The sequence below is a fragment of the Pinus tabuliformis genome, chromosome 3_2, assembly GCF_031772625.1.
Source record: "Pinus tabuliformis cultivar Carrire ecotype Pingquan chromosome 3_2, CPIR1, whole genome shotgun sequence".
In the NCBI taxonomy this organism is placed as follows: Eukaryota; Viridiplantae; Streptophyta; class Pinopsida; order Pinales; family Pinaceae; genus Pinus; species Pinus tabuliformis.
In genome coordinates this window covers 481,289,574-481,305,592 of record NC_142302.1, presented here as the reverse complement: position 1 = coordinate 481,305,592, position 16,019 = coordinate 481,289,574, and the positions used below count along the sequence as shown (strand labels likewise).

Genomic DNA, 16,019 nt, shown 5'->3' with positions numbered 1-16,019 from the left:
TTCATATGCCCAGAAAGCATCACAAATCTTAATGTGGAAAAACCTCAGGTCATTGTTTACTCCTCCTGGAACTTGGCTCTGATACCATGTTAGGATTTCATGATGAACCAAGCTATCCAAATGCAAAGATGGTTTTCAAAAACACCTATAAACAATGAAGAACATCTTCGTAAGAAGATTCCAAAGAGCACAGTGCATTGTGTGTATATTGTGCATGTCAAATGAGACTAGGGCCTTACCAATGAATGTGTTTAGATTGAACTTTTACCCCTAAAGGCCTAAAAGAGTGGGACGACAATAACCACCAAAGTGGTTAACTATATATGAAATAGTCGTAAAGTTTCAATAAACCCCTGATGTTGAATTTACATCAAATATTCTTGCAATTGAAACATCAATGCCTTACAGTGATGGGTTTGATGATTGCAACCGTGATCAGTTTTTCAGTTCTGTTAGAAGAATTATTGTCTATGCTATATGGTAAAGGATGGTATAAGCTAGATTATCAAGAAGGGCCTTCCACTAACTGCTTTTGTTCATGAATTGCATACAGGTTCAAAGCGAGTTTCAGAAGGCATATGAAAAAGGAATTCCCAAGACAAAGTGGGCATTTGTATGCTTTATTCCATATGAAAAAAAATACTCAATAGCTTTCATGATATAAAATAAAATGCTGAGCAGTCTAAGTCGATATATGATTTTATGACATGTCTGCTTTTAGGTACTGGGAGCCAACATATGAGGACTCGCTTAATCTGATAGCTCAGCTTCCTATTATAGCTTCTTACATTTACAGAAGGTGATAACCACAATTAGTAATGGTCTAGAAATGGTGATGGTTTAGTCTCATCGTTTGGAGGTTTAACATTGTTTCCAGTGATTGGCAGTCAGGTCTTCTATTGAAAAAGATCATAATTTTCTCTATAGATGAATTGAACTGTAGAATAACAAAAGATGAATACGAACAATCATTCATAACATCATACTATTTCTTTAGAGTATGCCTTTAATTCGTGTGTTGTACAATATCAAGTTTGGGCAAATCATTATGTACATTAGGCAGGTGGTGAACATTTTGATTAGTATTTCCTGTATGTTGGTAACATTGTGATCTTACTTGCCTTTCTTGATTGTGCAGGGTTTTTAAAGGTGGAAAAATTATTCCTTCAAGTGATTCGTTAGATTATGCTGCAAATTTTGCTCACATGTTAGGTTTTAATGATCCCAAAATGCATGAACTGATGAGATTGTATGTCACCATTCACAGGTTTGTGCAACCTGCTCATGATGCTTCTTTTCAAATTTCAGTTTTGCTGTTACATCGTATGTTCACAAAGTTATGCTCAATGAATGAATACTTTGCCAATAAGCTACATGCCTAATAGCTATTATATTGAACTATTTAACAGTACTCTAATTGTTGAATGAAAACATGGAAACAATTTTCTAACAATTTTTACTGTCAGTGATCATGAAGGAGGCAATGTGAGTGCCCATACAGTTCGCCTGGTAAGTGCTGGATCCTTGGTAGGCTATATGTTTTTATTTTCTTAGTATAATTGCCAATCCAAACTGCTATATTATTTTATTTTCAGCTTGAGGATTAAAGGGAAATTTGTGTTTTGTCTGATTCAGTCTTGCTAGATTTTGTTAATAATTATGGTGTGAAAGGATCTTCTTACATTTGTTGTTACATAATATGTCAAGGCTTTAGATTAGGTGGACCTGTTTAATATGTCCAAACAGTTTGTCACTACTGATTGCACTTTTGAGTTCCATTGCATTACCATTGGTCATTCATCGACATTAAGAAAGTATCTTATCTTTTACTTTTTCCAAGGAAAAAGGCACAATTTTTATTAATATATTAAGAACATTACATGTTGTATCTTCAGCATGTATGAGATGCATTCACTGGTGAAACATAACAGTTTAGTGTTCGAAACCATATATACAGATTACAGCATAAGTTGCAGAGAGTAAAATAACTAGCAGGGATAACTTAAAACAAGTAGTGTCCAAAAACTGATAATGACAAAGCAAAAAACCATGGAATGATCGGGGTGATCAGTCCGAGTGATTCCCGTTCATCTCGATGAATGGACGGTGGAAAAACTGAAAGAAAGCACCATCTCTGAATTGCTGAATTAACCATTGACCCCTGTTCCGCTGTGCGGCCTCTTTGGATAGACAATTAGCGATCTCATTCCTTTCCCTATATATATGAGAGCATACAATAAAATCAAATTGTGATTTTAAAGTAATGATATCATCTAGTGTGTCCCTGAGTGTGTGCAAGTGACAATGATATACATTGTTTATCCAATTTATAACAAGCTGTGAATCCCGAAAGATCTGAATCTTTTGACAATTTTGTTCCCGCACAAAAAGGAGGTGGTGTTTTAAACTATGTAGCTCAGCAAAATTATTTGTTCCCCTTTCAAGACCTACTTTGATTCGTAATGACAGGTGCTCATTGATGTGAAGGACAGCTCCCCCCGCAGCCCTCTGCTTGGGCAGAGCCATCAAAATAACCCCACCGGAGACTAATATTGAAGAGTTCTGGAGTGATGACCCGAGGAGATTTTCTGTCAGGGATGTCTGGAATCAGATTTAAAATGGCTACAAAGTTGATACAGGTGGCTAACCAGTTGATCGGTGCATCCTGGAAGATCTGTGGGTTCTTGTTTAACCAAATGCCCCAACAAACAATCTGGGGAAGATTTCTGGCTTTTTGGGTTGGAGCTTCAGTCCACCAACAAAACCATGCTTCCTCAAAATTTTGTCCAACCCAATTGGTCTTTATGTTGAGGGAAGAAATTATAGAGGACCAAAACTATGTCGTAACCGGGCAGAGGAGGAAGAGATGGTTTGTGTCTTCAGCATTGGATTTGCATAAGCAACATCTGGAGGGACCGTGGAAAGCCTGTTTCATGAGGTTTATTTCTGTTGGGGCTTTGTTTGTGAGAATACACCACATGAACAACTTCGACTTTGGGGGGGCTTTTAGTTTCCAAAGGTGGCACCACCACCAGCTGATTATGCCATTTTCCTGGGCTGTCATAAGAGCCGCATAGCCTGCTTTTCAGGTGTATGGCCCATGAGGGACAATGGCCCAGATGAGCTCATCCTCTTTCTCTGTTAACCTGATATTGGCTTCCTCCAGTGCCCTAATGAAGCGATTCCAGACCTTGCTCCATCTATCTAGGATGTTCAAATCTCTGTGATCTAGCCATCGCTGAGGCGCCCAAAGGTCGATTCCCGCAACAACAATTTGGGCAATCTTTGAGATACCTGTCCCTGAGAGAAATTGTCGAAGGGCCCTCGGTAGGATGTGGGAATTGCTGCAGCCTGCAACTGGCCCCGACATCAATGCCTAAACGCACCTTCTCACCGTCACCAATTTGCCATGCTAGCCCATTCTTGATAATACTTAAAGATTGAGAAATTGCCTTCCAGATGATGGAGGCACCAGTAGAAGATATACAGGGTCTGCGAATCCAATCCATAATTGAAAGGGGGTGGATGTACTTAAAATAGATTACCTCTTGCCATAGGCTTTCAGATTTGATTAATTGCTAGCCCATCTTTGTTGTGAGTGCCATTGCAAAGGATTGAAGATCTTTTATTTCCCAACCTCCTAGTGTTTTTGGCTTCCCAATCTCGTCCCAACGGACCCAGGCAAAAGTCCTCCCCACATTTTGACCCCTCCAGAGGAATCTACAACAGATTTGTTGTATCCTATTGAGAATACCTTTTGGGATCCAAGCCAGAGTCATCTAGTAAACCGGAATGGCCTCGAGCACCGATTTTATCAGAGTGAGCCTGCCCACTCTGGAGAGCCAACGTTGTTGCTAGATGTTTATTTTGCTTTCAATTTTTGCAATCAGCCACACCTAATCGGCGATGCGATACCCATTTGGTTTCAGTCTGAACCCAAGGTATTTTAGACCAGCATCCAGCTCTTGTTTGACACAAGCAAATTGTTGGGCCACATACCTTTCCTTGTTTTGGAGATAGGTCACACAAATGATTATGGATTTCCCATAGTTTGGTTCCATACCTGTTGCTTTGCAAAAGAGAGATAGTATGTTCTTGAAAACATATGAGTCACGAAAAGAACCATTTAGAAATATAAGAACATCATCAAAAACAATAGATGAGAGAGAGTCCGATATCCAGACTCCCCCCAGATCACCAGTCTCACGGGCATTTTTTATTAGTCCGCTTAGACATGGAGAGCCAACGTTGTTGGTAGATGTTTATTTTGCTTTCAATTTTCGCAATCAGCCACACCTAATCGGCGATGCGATACCCATTTGGTTTCAGTCTGAACCCTAGGTATTTTAGACCAGCATCCAGCTCTTGTTTGACACAAGCAAATTGTTGGGCCACATACCTTTCCTTGTTTTGGAGATAGGTCACACAAATGATTATGGATTTCCCATAGTTTGGTTCCATACCTGTTGCTTTGCAAAAGAGAGATAGTATGTTCTTGAAAACATATGAGTCACGAAAAGAACCATTTAGAAATATAAGAACATCATCAAAAACAATAGATGAGAGAGAGTAGTCATGTCTGATATCCAGACTCCCCCTACATCACCAGTCTCACGGGCATTTTTTATTAGTCCGCTTAGACCTTCCATGATTGAAAGAAAAAGGAGGGCGGGGAGAGGGCATCCCTGTCTCAGACCACGCTTAGCATGAAAAAAACCAGAAGCTGCCCCATTGTTAAGGATGCTATAGGAGGCAGAAGAGAAGCAACACTTAATCTAGGAGTGGGGGAAGCCGATATGAGTGAGGATGAGCTGCAAGTAGGACCAACTAGCCCAATCAAAGGCTTTGGAGAGATCTATCTTTAGAATGATGGACTTTTTGTTCTGATTCGTGATCGAGTGGAGGCCTTCCTAGGAAGTCCCTATAGCTTCATGAATTTGTCGATGACTGAGGAAAGCAAACTATTCCCTGGAGATCATCCTAGAGAGAATAGGTTTAACATAGAGGGAAATGGTTTTGGATATGATTTTGTAAATGTTGTTGCAGAGGGAGATAGGTCGATAATCATCAAAAGTAAGGGGTTTGTCAATTTTTGGGATGAGGGCCAGGAAAGTCGCATTAAACCCCTCATACATTCTGCCTGTGGTTCTGCATTCCTCAATAGCCAAGAGAAGATCTGGCCCAATTAGCTCAATGAAGGTACTGTAGAATTCCACAGGCCACCCATCCGGCCCCGAGCTTTTATCTTTGTTGAAACATTTCAACACTGCTTCAAGTTCCCCCTACGAAACCGGTGCAATTAAGGCCTCCACCTCTTCTGGCTCGACAAATCTAGGGAGTACCTCAGCAATGCGGATAATGTCAGGGAGGGTGACACCCCTTGGGGCCTTGTAGATATTTGAAAAGTGACGAACACCCATATTAGCCAGCTGATTGAAGGTGTTAGCCTCCCTGCCTTCATGATCATGCAACTCCCAAATGGTGTTGATAGACTTTCTCCCTTGGGCATATTGTTGAAAAAACTTGGAGTTTTCGTCACCCGCTTTTAGCCATAACGCTCTGCTTTTTAAAGGCCAATACTCCTCTTTTTGTCTCAAGAGTCTAGTCTTCTCCGATTCGAGATGGATTAAATGTTCCTTTGTTCCAGTCGAAGCATAACTAGTAAGCCCAAAGGCTTCCAAAATTTTGAGATCTTCTTCAATCCTTCGAAGATCAGCCTCGTCCTTTTGCTGTTTTTTCTTCACCCAACCAATGGATTTTGATTTTAGGCAGACCAAGTTATTTGCAATTACCTCGGCCAGGGATGTTCGGTCGCTTGGCCTACAATGGATCCAAGAGTCACTGACTATTTTATGGAAATCGACTTCAGAGAGCCATGTCGAGTTGAATTTAAAAGGTGACTGGGGTTTGAGATTGTCATCCCTAATCTCCAAAAAAAACTGAGAATGATCAGATATCCCGTCCGAACCCACCCACTGGCAAAAACGATCCAATTTGGATAGTAGAGGGGCCTTTATCAAAAAACGGTCTAGCCTTCTGGCCAACGCATCCTCCCTCGTCCTTCTGTTCCTCTAGGCTGGCATAAGCTTGGTCGTGTCTATGTTCATAAGGTCACAGGAATCCATCAAGATTTCAAAAAAGGCCGAAAGGGGATCACTCTGGGCTCTGCTGCGCTAGGATTCCGCCAGCCCAAGGGAGAAATTTAAATCCCCCCCCTGATGATCAAGTTTTCTGTTTGCATGAAATTAGCCTCCAGTTATCTACCCCAGAACAATTCCTTGTTGACAAGCCTAAGGGGGAGATTGAAATCCGAGGAGATAATGTCAACACCCAGGTAACCCTCGCCACCCCATACATTGTTCAATCTTATTGATCTTTTATTAAATCCCATGGCGCAGCCACCCGAATGCCCTCGAACATCCAAGAAGTGGAAAACCCAGTCCGGAAGGAATTTCATGAGCATTTTGTTTACCAGGCTCCCTTCCCCCAGAGTTTCTTGCAAAAAAATGACATCTAATCTCTCTGAGTTACATAACCTCTTTAGAGCCAGTTTTTTGTTTGAGCTGGCCAGGCCCCTGCAGTTGAAGGAGAGACACTTCATGGGGTAACCTTTTGAGGGTTGCCCTTTGCTCTAAGGACCCAGTCAATGGGGGTTTGTATGCTCGAAGCCACTTCGATGCCAACCCTCTTAATGGCTTTAGAAAGATGGGATTGTCTGCCTCTGGGGGGTTTCAAGGGGATGGAAGGGAGGGGATCCTCATCCAGTCCGAAGGACGGGGTCTAAGAGGTAGGGAGGGAGCGAAGGTAATAGCGGTGAGAACCATTAGAGGTCGGGAGTTGGAGTAGGTGGAATCGGGAAAATAGAGGGGTTTGTACTATGGGGAGGGGGAGGAGCTGATAACATAGGACAAATAGGGGAACATAGCTTGCTAACCCCAGTAACCGAACCAGACAATAACATAGATGCAGAAGCAATATCAGATATCAGACAATCATTAGAAAACAAAGGAGGAGGAGGAGGAGTACCTGAGAAAGCAGATTCTCTGGCCTGAGCTCTGGTGAGAGGTGCCGTTAAGGTCACAGAATCTGACTGCGAAGGTGATACCCCCAAATCGTCCTGTCTTACCGCCGAAGCCTGAAGAGGGTCCGCCTGCAGAACAAAATCCACCTCCAACATTTGTGTGCTTGCCGAAACCAGTGACCTCGGAGGTTCCTGCTCCTTCCCAGACAACATGGGGTAGTCTTTGTACAGATGTCCCACCTCATGACACCGCCTGCAACGAAAGGGGATGCCCTCGTAATCGAGAATCTGTCTCCTGGTGATCTCTCCCATTTGAAGTTGATAACTCTCCACCAGGCCCTCTCTGGTGTCAAGGTACACCAGAATTCTAGCTAATGCCATGCATCCAGTATCCTGGTATGCCCTATCATGGTCAAGATACACTCCCATGTCGTCTCCAATACACCGGAATATGTCCTCAGCCCAAAATTGGAGCGGAAGGCGAACCCAAATCGGACCAGCGCCCATGTTTTCTTTCTCAGTATCAAAAAGCGGTGACCACCGCTTTAGCAGAACTGGAGTCATTTTAGTATGCTAGTACCTCGTCAAGACCCAATCCACCAATTCTGGCTGCGGGAAGATGAGCGCAAACCACCCCTTAGATAGAGTGATGACACTTGGGAGTTGCACCATCAGGTTCCCCTAGACTTCCACTGTCCATTTCCTCAGGTGAGTAGGGGTGTAGTTTCTGCCGCGGACTCGGCCAACTAGGACAGTGCTCTCCGTTAGAGCCGCTTGTGCCATTGTAATACCAACCCCAAACACAAGGAGTCGATCTCGTTCCCGGACTTTTGAGTGCTTTGATTTTTTCCTTTCCCCCAATCTTTTTTGTTGGTCTGTGGGAGCTCCTTCAGCTTGAGGGTTCTCGTCCGAATCCGAGGATCTATTTTCTTCGAGACCAATATCCTGTCTGGAGATACCGTCAAAGAAGCCTGAGGGATGAGCAGTAGCAGTGATCGGGAGGGAGGAGCCCTCAGGCGCAGAACCGAGAATACCGAAATGGGGAGGCGAAGTGCCCCTCACTTCTGGGATCGAACCACTAAAACCCGCTGATGATATGTCGACACCACCTTGAGGAAAGGCAATACTTGACTGTGCCTGAGACCAGGATTGGAGTTCTGATGGAGAGGAATGGAGAGTCGGAGTCCTCGCCCAGACAAAACAACCCATCTGAAACCGCAGTGGTCGGTTGCGAATTACCCAAAACTTGGAGAGAAACCCCCATATCATCCATTAAAGAGGAGAGTTCCACCACCTGCATAGTTGGTAGAATGGTGTTCTCTAGTTCTTCCCCTGCTTTTGACGTGTGTTTGTCTTCGACCCAGATGTCTGCTGGGGTCAACGAGTCAGAGGAATAGTTAAGCATGTCCTCTTCCATTCTACCTGCATAGCGGGTAGAATGGTGTTCTCCGGTTCTTCCCCTGCTTTTTGCCAGGTTGCCTAAGGAGGAAACCGGGCAAAACCCCTTCCAGGCCACTGACCCCTATTGAAACCTCCCAAAAACCCAGAGACCGGCTGGTAAAATCCCTTTCGCCACGGTTGTAACACCTCGAACCGTCGTGGTAAGTAAACCTCAGGCAAAAACGATGTCGTTCACAACCTCAGACAGTTAGCTCGAGCGAAAACCCATGGGGGCATTAATGGATATTAAATTAAACTTGACTAGCTTAAAACAAGATAAAACGCCGTGCCCCGAGACCATGAGCAAGAAAAAAAACAAGAAAGGCTTCGGGAGGAGGGTCAAGTGCTTCACGGAGCGTAAAATAGTAAACTTGGAGACTGTGGCTACCTCAAAACACTGTGGCTCGGGTTCTGCAGTAAACTGCAAACCCTAGCCCTACCATCGAAACCCAGGGGTTCTGCGGCCATTGCCTCGTTACAAACAATGAAATTTTCTTCATGTTGTAGTTACTTGCATCATCTTATCTTTTACTATATATATGTGTGTATTTTTTTGTTTCCAAAGATCAAATCATAATATTGTTATTTCATAGAATGAAAAGTACATACTACATTTTTTACCTCCTACTAGCTATCATGACACAGCGTTACAAAGGAACAACACTGTTAAAAGACTAGAATTAGACCATATCAGGGACTGAAAGGCAATCATAGACTGCTACACCAGTATAATATCAATTAAAGGAAAGCACAAGGGGGTATTCAATGTCCACCCTTTTGTTACCCTTGATCATATGGATAAAACCAACAAGAGCTGAAACATCAAACTTTGACTACTGATCAACCTTGCAATTTGTTGGTTTTTGGGTAACTCCAAAAGTGTTTACACCATATTTGGGGTGCTTCGTGATTTTGTGGTACATGTTTTATGCTTAATGTTGGATGGTATGAGATGGATTGGCACATAGGAGATGGTCTGTGATGGATTTACACACTAGAGATAACTTGCTCAATGATTGCTTGACCTTAGTGCTTTCTTGGAATTCTTCCCTAGGGCATTAGAATTGTCTTGACTCTTGATAACTTGGGGGACATCTTTCATGATGGCCACATGGAAAGGTTTCCTTGCTTTGACTCTCGAGAACACACTACTTAGCAGGAGCATTGTGCATCTTGAAGGAGGTCAGCAGGCCCTAGATAGTATTCGTGTATGGAGGCTTGGAGTTGGCTTGATGATGCCTAGGTTGTGATAGAGTTCATACAGGGGGAGTGGACCCTATTAAGTACATGGTTTAGGAGGAACAATGGAGTCTATATGGGTTTGTGGCAGAGGAGTGTGGACACACCTTGTGTAGCTACATTATCTTGGAGCCCTTATTGTGTATGACATCACCTTGGAGCCCTTATTATGTAGGACATCACCTTGGAGCCCTTACATCACTTGGAGCTTGACATGTGTATCCTTGCAATGTAGCGCTCCAATTGTGTGAGCCTACATGTGATTATGGTTGTTTGTAAGGGCATTGACCCAAATTGTATTGTTGGCCTTCCTTACCTCCCATATATATAGAGGAGGAATAGAGTCATTTACTCATGATTTGTTCATCATTCTTTTTCACACTTGAGTAGAGATGTGACTGGTAGGAGGATACTTGTCCTCTTATCTCCCTTGTATCTTCTTCTGTACTTGGTCTCTCTCTCGAAGACTGTAAACTCACTTCTTGAAATTCTTTATTTTTTTGAGAAAATTTTCTGAGTTTTATATTGAGTTTTCAGTGATGCCTTTTGTCAAAAAGTTTAACTGTATACTGCTGTAGGTGCTTTGTCACAATTTTAACTTCAGTAAATAAACGCAGTGAACAATATGCATCCAAAATAAAGCCTTCAAAGAGTTCAAACTGATATAATTAATGCTCAGAAATTTAGATATAGCTGATATATGAATTTTTTTCCATAATGAAAACAAACTAGAGCAGCTCCCTTTATATTCACTGTGCAAATACACTGGAAATAAATGGAGTAGAGGAACCTGGTAGATTAGCTTCAGGAAGATGACGTTCGATTTATCAGTCTTTCTCAAAGAAATCAGTCATACATATCAGCTCCCTTATCGGTCATACCCAGCAGTGCCTTTCCTTCAGTAATACGACCCAGTCACATGGGAAATATATCATCAGCTACAGCGTATAACCAGCTAGAAAGGATGCACAAATACCAGACTCAAGCCAGCATATAAACTTAATCTTTATCAGCAAATATGCCCAACTTTCAATCTCAAACGTGACCAACAAAAGATGTGTGGTAATCTGTCATTAAATGGATTAGAGGAACCTGGTAGATTAGCTTCAGGAAGATGACCTTCGATTTATCAGTCTTTCTCAAAGAAATCAGTCATACATATCAGCAACCTTATCAGTCATACCCAGCAGTGCCTTTCCTTCAGTAATACGACCCAGTCACATGAGGAAATATATCATCAGCTCCAGCGTATAACCAGCTAGAAGGGATGCACAAATACCCAACTCGAACCAGCACATAAACTTGATCTTTATCGAACCAGCATATAAACTTGATCTTTATCAGCAAATACGCCCAACTTTCAATCTCAGATGTGACCAACAAAAGATGTGTGGTAATCTGTCATTAAAGATAGATTTTGAGCTCTTCTTGGACAGGGGATTCTAACCTTCTCACAGCAGTAATAAACTCGTCCTTGGACCAGAGAAAGTGTGTTTACTGAGTGCCATGAGCTCAGCTTCCTTCAGTGAAGGGAAACCCGTCCTCTTGTTTCCAATAGAACTCGGCCTTCTTGCATTAGTAAACTCGGCTAGCAGAATAGGAAACTCTGCCTCTTTCCAGTGCTAAACTCAGCTGCTCCTTCTGGATTTGACTCACTAGAAGACTGAAGTGTGATAGGGTGTGTTTAATATCCCAAACAGAAAACTTTGCAAATTCTGGGAGTTTCAACTCAACAAATGCTTCATATAAAATTTCTATTCATTTAACAAATCGTTGCCATCTAAAATCTAAAAAATAGAGTGTTATAATTCAATAACACGATGAACAGAAATAACCTCAACTTTTATTATAATAGATAACTGGGGTTTACATGCTGATACAACCAATATAGCTGAGATGGGAAAGCTGGCCTCAAGAATTTGCTCCAACACTGCCCTGGCCCTCCAAAGCTTAACTGAGATGCAACTGCTAAACTCTCCTATGAATTCGGGATAAATGCACCAAGGGGAGAGATGGGTACTCGCCCACTCTCACTGAATCACACAAGGGTTTCCATCCTCGGGCTACTGCTGAAGCTGGGAACTCCTAGTTCTCCAAACCTCTCCACAAGAAAAATACTCAACTCAAAGATGTCCCGAAATGCTCTTGTCGTCCTCTTTTATAGATCTGATGGATCCATCTAGAAGCCTTTATTTTATTATTATTTTAATCACTTGGTACTTTTTCCCTCCATTAATTTTTAGTAAAATTCTTTTTTAATTTGGGAAAATGGAAAATTGACCACCATCCCTCCTTAAGCCACTGAAAGCCACTTCCCACCATCTCATCTTGTAGATCTTCTCATTCCGGTTCCAACGAGCTATTACAATTTACACTAAGGTGTTTTGTCAAGTATCCTTCCCGGAATGCCACCTTAAGCATAATTAATTGAGTTACGCTCAATAATAACCTTGATTTTCAAAAGTTGTCGGAATGCAATGGAACAAAAGGCAAGCTGTGCAGATGATGGAATATGCCAAGCGAATGCCATCGGATCCCCTAGAAAATCCTCAAAACCCCATAAAGCCCCTTTAGAAGCCCCTGGGCCCGCTGATGGAGTTAACGTGCCCCTGTGACCTAGCTACCTCCAACTGTGGAAATCCATCCTAACCACGCCATAAGGGAAACCAGAAAAAAGGAACATGATAGTGTGGCTCCAGATTTGACTATGTTTCCAACCTGAAAGAAGATAAATGAAGTAAAACAAGTCAGAGACTCAACTGATAACACCTCTTCTAGCTCCAATTTCCTGCAAATCTTTTTCTCGTTTGAATCCCAATGGTGAAACCTGAGTGATTTCACTCCTTGAACCAGTTAGACTGTATAGTTTCAACATTGAAACTAGCTATGGTGGCTAGGGTTTCCAAACCCTAGGCTTCTCCTCCCAAAACTTTCTCCAAGGGCTCTTTTCTCAAAATATAAGCAAATGAATGAGGAGAGTCTCCTCGCTTTATTTCTTTTATAAACTCGTGGCAACTTTTGCTGCCATTTTACCTCTTTAACTTTTATAAAGTCATTTTATAATCTTTATAAAGTTAAAGTTACTTATCACTTGCCTAGGAAATGCCCACTTTTCACCCCTTAGACTTTTATAATGTTTCCTTAGACGAATTAACTTATTAAGTTCCCTTATTAAATATTTCCACGGTATTAGCTTACAGGAACCATGTTAGGCTAGCGGACTTTGTCATGTGCTTCATAAGTGGTCTGAGACATTACAAAGACACTAGGGTTTCTTGATCTTTTTGGAGTATTTTGAAGTCTAGGGCTGGGGTTTCATCCCTTGGAGATTTAAATAGTATGGTTTTGAGATGAAACTTTAAGTTGTAATTGATGATGAAGAAGAAGAGGAGGTGACATCTTGCCTTGGAGGACTAGCTTGTATGATTCATGCTTGTTGGATCTCCTTGGCCGAGCTAGGGGTTTTTATTGTTTTTAGTAGCTAGGATTTTGGAGAGCTAGAGGGTTGTACTAGCCTTGTGATAAGTCTATGATATGTACATGAACTTCATCTAATGCATATTTGATTTTAGCTGATCAATACTCGTGGAAATTTCATATTTGATTTTCGATCATCTATGTTCTCCATGGTTTGTAATTTCCATCTATATATGTGTTGTTGATTTGACATAAGTTAAGGCAATAATATTAAGTGATTTAACATTGCAATTAAAGAAGATAATGGCTGTTTTACTGCTGTATTTACCACTGTAAATATGACTTTTGAGATCTCATTTATGCATGATAAGATTTCCCTAGAGGATTGAAACTTATTGAAACACTGGTGCCTTTTCTCTTGGATGTGAAATTTCTGCTTTGCATTAGTTTCAATTGTCTAGAAATTTCACCACAATTTAGCTCACTGTAAAAATGTTTGAAGGAGATGAGGCTGAATCTTCCTTTCCAAAGAAGGACCTGACAGTCAGATGTGCAAGACTCAGACTTTGAAAGAGGAGATTGTCTATTATCCAGTCAATTATAAGTTGGGAGACAGCAAACACATAGAAAGACTCAATACCCATCTCCAAGTCAGTTCTGAGCAGAGCTGAAAGGGCATACAGTTCACCCTAGTTATTTGAGCCACACCCCAAGCATAAGTGGAAAGAGTAAGAGCAGAAGCATTTAAGAGAATTATGCTCCCAAATCACAGAAGTTGTTGCTACAGTTCCGCAGGATACAATAATAAATGTAGCGAACATAAAATACAATAATAATAATTAAAAAAATTTAAAGGACATAAACTAACTATGGGACACAATCCTTCACGTCTGTGACTAGTCAATGCATATAAGTATACAATCACAAGGCTTATTGTATCTCACTTTCATCGATTCATTATTCTATTACAATATATTATTTGTTCTATATGGATTTCAATTATCGTTCATTCCCATGTTGGATATTTTTGTGTATATAAACTATTGTTCATTACAGTGGTATCAGAGCCCAATTGGGGCTTATATTCATTGCATCACTTGATTACCTTATTGGTCAATTTTTCCTCTTTAGCTAAAGAAATTCATCTTTTCAGAGGACACCTCTAATATTATTGTTATATATTCCAGAGATATGAGATTCTAGAGACCAATTCCCTCTTCACTATATCTCTGAATCCCTTGTCATGAAGCCACTGAGGGTTAAATTTAGATAGCCCAGCAGGGTTTTGTTTATTTCCTTCAAGTTGCAAAAATATGGGGAGATGATCAAATCAACCCAATCCCAATGCATGATTTATATCTACCAACTTCTCATATGAGACCTACCTTTATTAAAAATATATCGAGTGTCTTTGCAACACCCTCCTCAGCAAGACTATCATTTCTTAATGCAGGGAAATGCTTTAAAGGCTACACATCACAAAGATTTGTTTCTTCAATCTCATGTAGGGAAAGAAATGGTAAGTGGGTCTAACCGTCTATGTTGCAATTTTCCCTCCAAACTTCCCTTTGCTTCAAGACAAAGCTCCAGTCCCCCCATTAATTACACGATCCTTTTGTACTTTTGTATGCCTTTTGACAGAAAGAAATCATCCCAGTAAGTTTGTCTGTTTTGGTATGGGCTATTTATCCATTTTTAAAGAGAAAGGTTCTATCTAGATAACAGATGGGAGCATATCAAATGTTTTCAACAAGACATGTTTATTCCATGAAATAATTAAACCTCCTGATCTACCTTTTGAGTCCTGAGACAGAATCTCCCAATTCTTTAGAAGTCTTCTCAGAAGATCAACAATATCTGTACCTTCACATATTGTCTCTTGATTTAGAATAATGTCAGGTTTGTGAAGAACTACTAGCCTGTGGATTGCAATTTTTTGAGAGAAGTACTCATACCTGTTGGATTTAGAGTCATAACAATCATTTTAACACCCTTCCTTGAGGCACACACCGCTCTAAAGTCCCCATGAATTGTCTTTTATTTTCCTGACTGGATTACCTCTCTGATTTTTGCTTTGTATGATGAATGCACAATTTCCGCCCCCCTACACTATTCCCCTAATTAGATTGAAATGGACTAGCTCCTTTATGTTCGGATATCACCTTCCCTTCTATCTTTTTCCCTAGAAGATCTTAGGTCATATGTAGGGCATTTTGATGACACCAATTTTCCATCTTTATCCTCTAGTATTGTAGGATCACCAATAAATTTTAGACCTCCAGATCCTTCTGTGACATCTGAGATTACATAATCTCTACTAGGGCCCATGCTTGGAAATTTAGGTAGACTATTGACTTCTTTATGAAAAGCAACAATCTCCTTAACACTAGGTAATTCTGTAGGTTCTTATTCATATTCTCACAACATAGATATGAAGGAGCAAAGTAAGGGTGTAATATGTTGTCCATACATTGAGAAAGACCTTGTGTAGTGGGAATTTGGGTCATTGAATAAGTCTTTGAAAAGAAACTAGGAGACTGTACCCCTTTTCTGAGCAACTATCATCTGCTCTTCCCCTTCCATGTTAAACAAAGGAACCATGCCACCTACTTCCTCAATGTTTGCTTGGGATGATTCATTACCCTTCATGGTAAGAAAGAAACACCATTTTACCATCAACATGTCCATAAAGAGTAGGATCTTTGTCCAGACCACATCCCTATTACCTTTAAAAGAGAACAATGGAAATTTTATTTTGAAAAGACCAACCCTTTCACAATAGGAGCACCTGAACAATATGTTCACCTAATCCGAAATTTGAGAAATAGCCTACTATCTATAAACAATATCCAACATATGTGTAAAACCCTCTCTCAGTTCCAACTCCACACATTGCTTGCAA

General features: G+C 41.0%; 1 protein-coding gene across 1 annotated transcript in view; it reads left to right on the top strand.

Annotated features, from left to right (window-relative positions):
- Nucleotides 1-532: 532 nt before the first annotated feature.
- The window catches only part of LOC149181384 (citrate synthase, mitochondrial-like), a 105,119-nt gene continuing 89,632 nt past the window's right edge, over nucleotides 533-16,019 (top strand). Inside the window, exons 1-4 of the mRNA XM_089416603.1 lie at nucleotides 533-603; nucleotides 722-799; nucleotides 1,139-1,267; nucleotides 1,467-1,509. Of these exons, the coding sequence (XP_089272729.1) occupies nucleotides 539-603; nucleotides 722-799; nucleotides 1,139-1,267; nucleotides 1,467-1,509 (315 nt within the window). The 5' untranslated portion in view covers nucleotides 533-538. The remainder of the gene's footprint in view (nucleotides 604-721; nucleotides 800-1,138; nucleotides 1,268-1,466; nucleotides 1,510-16,019) is intronic.